Below are 8,399 nucleotides of genomic sequence, written 5' to 3' on the forward strand. Positions count from 1 at the left end.
TGGTTGGTGAAACCTTACTGGGCCGCTAACGAAGCTCCGCAGAGATGCTGCTGCTGCTGCTGCCGCTGCCGCTGCCGCTGCCGACAAGCGCAGCCACCGCCCCTCCCGCGGCATCTCCCGCCACGCGCAGGGCCCGCGCTCCTGAGGAAGCGAGGTCACGTGCCGCCGTCCTCCTCCAATCACGGCGGGGATTGTTGGCTCAGGCGAGGGAGGGCGACCGTGCTGCTCTCTCTGTCGCCAAAGATGGCGGCCGCAGTGGGGCCTGGCGTTGGCTTGGAGGAGTTGTGCTTGCTGGAAAAGTCCTTGGGTTTGAAGAAGGGGAACAAATACAGCGGCCAAGGAGAGCGGAAGGTGAAGCGCCCGGGGGGATAAGTGAGGCCGGGCAGCGGGGAAGGGGACGCCGGTCGTTTGAATGCGCAGGAGGCCGTCAAGGCGGACACGCGTTCGGATGTGACACCTGGAGCGGCATCCACCGCTCCCGTCATTAACAAGTTTGGTTGTACGGTTACAGCTAGCTCTTTTTCTTAGTATTTCCAAGAGATGCCCTGCATTTAAATAACTTACACGTGCTGATACCGATTCCTGATACGATTCACCTCATACATCCTTCTGCTCTGTTGCCCTCTTCTTCCAGGGAGGCATAACTGTTGTTTCTCATTCATATTTCTTGCTTTGTAGATACTATCTTTAAAATGCATTTGAACGGCAAGCATCTCTAGTATTAATGATGATATTTTGGTTATTAATATTAAGATATGGCATTGTGCTATTTTCTTACAGTTTTACGTTTTGGGATGAGTAAAATTGAAGTAAGGGCATCACAAATCAATAGAGTTTATATTAATTATTAAACTGTCATTGACATTTTGTCTCTGCAGGTTCTTCCTTACCAGGGTGAGTTCCTTCAGTAAGTGAGAAAATGATGACAGTTTATATACATTCAGCTCACTTAAGATTTTTTTTAAGCATACCGCTTTGTGTGCGTTGTATGCTTAGAACACTGTCATATAATGGTAATGGGGTGGGGGAATTCTTATGTGCAAGAAGGTATTCCCTGCCCCATCACCACTGTGTGACAGTGCTCCAAACATGTGACATGAACACACACACAGAGTGGTGCAGTTAAAAACAGCTTCAAGTGTGCTGAATGTATGTCAGCAACAAGACTATGCTAAATCCTTTTCCCCAAAAGTGCTAGTTTTGCATGTACAACTGCATTTTAATGGTTTCTTTCTAATTTGTACATATATGTGTAGGCTGAAGTGATACTTGATAGACAGGCTTGTAAATAAGACCACAATTTGCTCGCAGGGTGGGTGGGGATTCCTAGTATGCTAAAGGAGGGATTGAGAGCATCATGATTGTGCTGGGAACATAGGAGGGGTTTTTCTAGCAGCTTGCTTGCTTGTCATACTGGGTACAGAGGCAGGATAGAGCCCTGCATCCTTTTTCACTGGCTTGCTCATTCATTCACATGCAATTCCTAGTCCTCTGTGCCTTCCTTGCTGTTGTTTAAATATAAGGTTGATTTAAGAAATGTTTAACTGTACAATTCTGCATAATCTATATAACCTGCCTAGTTCCTTCTAGCAATACAGCTATACCACTAATAGCGGTTGTTACAGTTTTAGGTATTTCATGCTCAATAGCTGAAATACTTCCTATTGGATCAACTTGCCTGATCTGTTATGAAACCAGACTGCAGTATGAGGCTCTGGGCTATCCTCAGCACTTTGGGCTCTTTCTTCTCTGCCCATTAATTTCTTGCTTACTTTTGTGTGTGCTTTTCAGAAATGATGGAGAAGAAATAGCAATAGTGATGCATAAAGTTATAATAAAGTGGCATTTTCCATTGATCAAAGCTAACATCTTCTAAACTTGTTTGGTAGATGGTAAGATTAATCAACTTTTAAATAGGATTGATTTCCAAGAAATGTGTCAAGGGTTGGATTTTTTTTTCTGCACAAAGTTTTTTTTTTCTCTTGTGCGGAAAAATGACCTTGATAGGAATGGGAATGTCTTACTAAAGCAGTTGAAATGTTGTTCTGTATTAGAATCACTGAATCATCTTGAATTCTTTCTCTAGACTCCTGTACTACAGGCAAATGATGGCCCCAGTCTGACAGGATTGACTACTATAGCCATCCATCTAGTCAAACAAGCAAAGAAGGAACAGCTGCTTGGGAGTAGTACAGAAGAGAAAGCAAAGGTTCAGCAGTGGTTAGAATACAGAGTAACACAAATAGATAAGCAGTCTAGTAAAGAAGATATCAAAGTAATTCTGAAGGTAAGTATAATTTAAAAATTGAATTTAAGGCAGTGTAATGAGCCGATGTAGGCTATTTCCTATACCTTGGGCATCAGCTTTTCAGAGTATATAACTCATCACTAGTAAATGGGGAATAAATAGACTTCTGGCCTGATTCAGCAAGACCATTTTTATGCCCTTAATGAGCAGTCTTGATTTTAAAAAGTGTGTTCACTACTTCTTTATTCTATTTAACTAGTAGGTACTTCACTTTTGTCCTGATCTTATCAACAGGTGACAGTACGTTGCAGTAAAAAAGCTATACTGTTCACTGAAATGCCTCATTTAAAAAACAAATCATTTTAAGAGTGTGGTGGCAGGGGTGTCAGTATGCATATAATGAAGTGACTGTCCAGTCCAGACACATTCTATATTGTTCTGGACTTATTAATAACAGTGCTGCCAGGCCTTTGAATTATGCAGGAATCTACTGAACAATGAAAACAAAACTTGTCAGTATTTCTATGGGAGGGTACAATCCAAAATTCAAGCATTCTTGTCTTTCACTGAAAGCAATTGGATTTAAACATACTGAATTTCAGCTGGCCCACATCTTATGCTTAGTAGCCACTTTTTTAATTGTTTCCTAACCAGTTAGCTGCTTAAGTACTGACTTAGGCAATTGCACGATTCTCTTCTTGAAAGACCATTCACCCAGTAGTAACTACAGAAGTTCCTTGTTGCTTACACTTGTACGTGGGTTTCACCTCTCTTCTGCCACATGAATGGATTATTAATAGGGTATGCCATGACTACAGTTGTCCTGTGACCTAGGCACAGTAGTGGCTTTTTCAAGAACACTAACATGCTGCTAATACATGCTGATCGCTGAATCTAAACTTCCTAGCTCCATATAGGGCGTTTTGAGCCCTTTCAGCAAGAGTTTTTTCCGTGTGTATAACATATGCATCTAAACTTAAGTTCTGTACCCAAATAAGACAACTAGTTTTCCATTAGAATAAGTTGTCACATGTACTAAAAAATAATCAACTATGGACATAAATCCCAGTTTTTGGGAAATGAAATTTGGTACCTTTAAAGCAACACAATTTTAACAGCCTGCTGAATCAGATTAAAGGTTTAGAATCTTGCTTCCCACAGTGGCTGACCAAAAGCATCTGGAAATCCCACAGTAGGGAATTAAAGGAAACTGTGTATTCTGAATCTGTTTCCAGTCCATTTAGTTGGGTGGCCCCAAGTCCATAATTTTATAAACTTACCATGTTCCCTCTTGGTCATCTTTCTGTAAGTTTCTAAGTTAAAATAGTTGCAAACGAGTGTATGAACCCTTCTGGTGGTTCATAACAGAAGGCAGCTTGCACAATACATCTTCTGCCCCCACTCCCCCGCCATGGCAGCACAGGAGGGCCACAGTTTCTGCCTACAACCATTGTAGGCACGTGTACAGCACAGTTCGCATTGCTTCAACAATCTGGAAAGGACCTAAGGGCAGTGCTGGATCAGACTGAATGCCTGTTCAGCATTTTGTTTCCACAGTGGCCAAACAGAATCCCGTGTGACGGCAGCCAAGTTGGACATTGCCTTTTTCATAGCAGCAACACATTTGCCCATTTTTCATGAAGTTGTTCACCAGAACATCAAGATTTCTTTCCTGGCCAGTCACTGCCTGCTTAGATCCTTTAACTTGTATGACAAGTTGTTCCCATGTACCTTGGTTTACACTTGCTAACACTGAATTGCATTTATTTGTGTATTTCACACATTTGCTTTTTTAATGTCAATTCCTAGCTTGGAGAAGTCCTTTTGAAGTTCTCTGCTGTTCCATTTTGTTTTAACCACCCAAAATATTTTGATACCTTCAGCAAATTTGGCCATCTCATTGATACTCCTAACTCAAGATCATTCATGCAAAAGTTTAAAACATGGGCCCTTGGGTTATCCCATTGTTTACTCCTCTCTGGTGCAAGAACTGACCATTTCATCCTTCTATCTGCTTCTTCTTTAACTTGCAGCCAAACCAAATAGGACCTTTCTTATCTTATTGATGAAGAAATTTGTTCAAGAGTCTCTGAGGGACTTTCTCAAGAGTCTTTTAAAAGCCCAAGTAAACGGTGCCTACCAGATCACTCCTATTGACATCCTTGTTGACTTTTTCAGAGAACTCTAAGAAGTAAATGAGATAGGACTTAACTTTGTAGAAGCCATGTCAATTCTTATTCAACAGGGCTTGTCCTTCTGTGTATTTATTATTTTTATCTTGACCATCACTTTCCTCATAGTTGCTTAGATCAATACTAACTTTTGTGGGACTTCTCATCATTTCTTCTTAAAAATTAGTATTATGTTGGTCATCTTCTGATACAAAGGCCAATCTTAGGGATATGCTGTATTTTTTGTGAAGCTGCTGAGTTTTCTATAGACATTCTTTAAGAGCTAGTATTTTAAAAAATATCTCAACTTGGCAGTGAAATCTAGAGTTTAATCACACTAGCATTGGCTTTAGATCTTCTGACTCCCTTGCTTAAAGTATCAGTTCAGGCACAGGTCTCTGCTCTGCATCATCTACTAGCAGTAGCTGTTCTTCATGGCGATGGAGTTCTGACACCCTTGGTCATATACATGGACTTTTTCTACCCCTGTTCCAGCTCTACAATATCCTTTTTTGTGATGGTTTTCAGGACACACAGTACAGGACACCACACACAGTATTTCAGAAGTCATTGCACCATGGAATTATATCAGCACATGAGTTTTAGGCATCCCTAAATTCTTTGCCAAATTTCTCCTTGGACTTAAATACTTACCAGACCAGTATTGGCTGCATGGCAATGTGATGTTATTTCAGAGACACATTTTTAGAATGTACCCATTCAAAGTAACAGTAACGGTAAATTTGTATATGTATATCTCCTGGGCCTTTTTTGTTGATTTGAAAGCATATACCATGTTTCAGTTACATTTGATTTGTCTTCTCTAGCTATATATATTGATCTACATTTACATAGCTATCTGTGGAATCATTTATTTGTATTTGAAATTGTATTTTTAGCATTTGGCCAAAGAGATATATTTTACAGCAGTTTTGTTGTTGTTCATTTCAATTGCTTCAGCCGGAAGATTTTTTGTTAAGTTATCTGGCTGAAATGGATGCTTTTTGTTTACTCAGTAGCCCTGTTCAAGCATTATCCTACCTGTGTGGCTAGGCTGGGGCATTACAGAATAGCCCAGGTCTTGGAAATCACAGTGAAGTGTAGCCCTTCCCATTGGCATCCACATGCACAACCTGCAGCAGGAAGGACTTCATCTGTTGGGCTCTATGTGTGGAAGCCTCATCATGAAACAGAAGCCAGATCCTAAAAGTTTCCCATTCTAGTCTGTGTACAAGGCTGATGCTGCTGTAGGAAAACTTTTTTAAAAGAGTTGGTTTAAATGTGAAGGTAGAGGGTTTCAGTGGCTTGCATGAGAAAGTTGATTCACTCCTGTAGAAAAATGGCAAAGAAAGTCTTAGTGATAATATTTTATTAGATTCAATAATAATATATAACAAACTGTTAATATTATATTTAATAATATGCCTTCAACAAGCCTTGCTCCCAATGCCGAAGCTGCAAAAATGGCCATAAATTGTCCCAGCAAGATGTAGTGATTTTGCCCCTTCCTAGTTTCCGGGATTGGACAGAGGCTCTGACAGCTGCCACCCATTATCATCTGAAGGTCGTACTCTCCCCATCATGCTTTCTTACAGGAGAGAAAAGCAGGGAGGTAGAGGTGCTTTCACCTGCTGCTCTGTACTGATGCTTAGAGCCTCTCAGCTAAACAGCAGCTGAAGCTAGAATGTTCCCCACCTGCTTTTCTTGCAGACTGATTACGGGGGGGTTCTCTTCCTGTTGGGAGAAGTAATTGCTTCCAACCAAATGATAGCAGCCAGGAAGCTGTGACTGTAAATGTTCACTTGGCTAGCAAAGCCAACCCAAAAATAGCAGATCGCTGCATGGCAAGAATTTGTTCATTCCTGCTTATCATAGTGGGTGTTGTATTTGCTGCCTTCACTGCAGAAACAGTCTGAGTCAGCATTGTCACTATCTGCCATGAATCTCAAGATCCCTTTCCTGTTTTGTCACTGAATTGGCATAGCTTGTTGCTTCCCTACATATATGTGTGTATGCATTGATTGTATATGGAAGATCATGCTCTTAAAATGTAAATCTTTCTGTAGCCCAAGTTGCATTAATCTCTCATCTTTTTTTCTAGGACCTTAATTCATACCTTGAAGATAAAGTCTACATTACAGGAAACAATTTTACTTTAGCAGATATTTTATTGTACTATGGACTGCACCACATCATAGTGAGTCAAAGTTTATTACAGCCTTTAATGATAGATACCTTTCCCCCTCAAGAGACATTTTCCATTCTAGCAAAGGTAACTGGAAAAGAGAGAGATCATAGCTGTGCAAGGGTTTCTTATTTTTAGTCTAGCATAAGAAAAAATGTGATTCCATTCTCATCTTTCTGAAATGGAAATCTGTTTTCATGCTTTTTCTTTCAACTTATATTTTTCTAAATCTAATGAAATACAAAGAAGTACAATCTAAAAATAAGTAGTATGAAGCAGGAGATTCGTTGCCATCTAGCTGGCAGTTTACCTTTATAGCCAGTACAAGTGCCGCTGTTTTCGTCTTCAGTAGCAGTTACATTAGTTCATACAGTATAATGAAATAATAAGCATAGAAGTACCATAATGTTTTAATATAATGGATGAAGTTAAACATGAGGGAGAAATCTTAAAGTAGGTCAGGTTTGTAATAGCAGAATGTTCACTAAGAAATAAAAGGCAAAATAGCACAAGTGGTCATAGTTTTATGGCTGTTACATAGGGAAGAGGAGCTGATCGTGGTAGTAAGGCAATGCAGTATCTTCCATATTTAGAATGAAATTAATGTAATCAACAGTACTTACAGACCAGATTTTGAAACCTGATTTGACAAGTTAAAGAAATGTTTTATATCTTGCTGTTGTTGATAATATGACTGTGGACTTTTCTTCCATTGTTTAGGCTGACCTTACAGTGCAGGAGAAGGAGAAATACCTTAATGTGTCTCGTTGGTTTAATCATATTCAGCATTATCCAGGTATCCGGCAACATCTGTCCAGCATAGTCTTCATCAAGAACAGACTCTATAATACACATTAAACGCTGTATTAGGAATTTCCTGAAAAATGAGAAACATCTTTGGGAATCGCTGATGTGCAAACATTCATTTCTGTCATTTCCATATGTGAAGCTGAACAGTTGGTGCCTCAAGTAATAACGTTGCATTGAGTAGCTGTTTAGAAATATGGACTTCATTAAAACAATTGTTTGGCAAATTTCAACAAGTGAAATGTGAATCAAGCTGCTTTAAGTAGAACATTTATTTTAATCATACAGACATAGAGGAGCGTAGCCTTTATTGTGCAGAAACATGCAGCTCTACTGCAATATGTCAGCTGTGCTATTTATCTCAATTGTATCATGCATAGTAATCCCTTGTATTTTTCTCCAATGAATGTTTATGCTAGTTTTGTAAAAGCTACTATAAAATTCTATTGTGCCAAGAGTTTTGAAAGAAAAGCCAAATGTATTGGATGCAAATCATATTTATGTGATAAATTATTTTAAAAGCGTAAGTTTATTTATTTCTTCGGGGAGGGAATACAAATTGATACACAAAATTAAAATAGCAGGATAGTGTGTGTAAATGGAATGATAACTTTTACTTCAAAACAAATTAAATGTTCCATTTTCCCAGTGACTTAAAGCACTTTCTTTTTACTACACTGTTACTTCATTTCTACAGAAATACCTTCCTTTTCCCCTGTGTGTCCAAGGCTTCAATATCAGCCTCTTTTTCCATATCAGGTCCTTTTCTTGCACCTGCTATCATGTGCTGGCAACAATTTATGTCCATTAGTCAATGTAGGAGGATTATCCTTTACAATTCAAGCACATTGCACACCCTTTAGTAAAGGGTGCCTACATAAGGGTTTATTCATTGTACTTAGAAACTAATGTTTAGACAAAAATTAACAGGTATTTAATATACATACATCTCTGTAGGTCAGAGATAGGCAGAAAATAGCTCTAGATC

General features: G+C 39.2%; 1 protein-coding gene across 1 annotated transcript; it reads left to right on the top strand.

Annotated features, from left to right (window-relative positions):
• The first annotated feature begins 210 nt into the window (after window positions 1-210).
• Window positions 211-8,063, top strand: EEF1E1 (eukaryotic translation elongation factor 1 epsilon 1). The gene is made up of 4 exons (XM_044455669.1): window positions 211-351; window positions 2,087-2,287; window positions 6,521-6,616; window positions 7,325-8,063. The coding sequence occupies exons 1-4, from the start codon at window positions 244-246 to the stop codon at window positions 7,460-7,462; spliced, it is 543 nt and encodes a 180-aa protein (XP_044311604.1). The 5' UTR covers window positions 211-243; the 3' UTR covers window positions 7,463-8,063.
• The last annotated feature ends 336 nt before the right edge of the window (window positions 8,064-8,399 follow it).

The sequence above is a fragment of the Varanus komodoensis genome, unplaced genomic scaffold, assembly GCF_004798865.1.
Source record: "Varanus komodoensis strain SLA01 unplaced genomic scaffold, ASM479886v1 scaffold8, whole genome shotgun sequence".
Lineage (NCBI taxonomy): Eukaryota > Metazoa > Chordata > Lepidosauria > Squamata > Varanidae > Varanus > Varanus komodoensis.

Bases quoted from the DNA above. Each gene is read 5' to 3' on its own strand.
- EEF1E1 (XM_044455669.1), top strand. From the start codon at position 244: ATGGCGGCCGCAGTGGGGCCTGGCGTTGGCTTGGAGGAGTTGTGCTTG. The intron at 352-2,086 runs GTGAAGCGCCCG...TTCTTTCTCTAG, and splicing joins GCGGCCAAGGAGAGCGGAAG to ACTCCTGTACTACAGGCAAA. The intron at 6,617-7,324 runs GTGAGTCAAAGT...TCCATTGTTTAG, and splicing joins ATGGACTGCACCACATCATA to GCTGACCTTACAGTGCAGGA.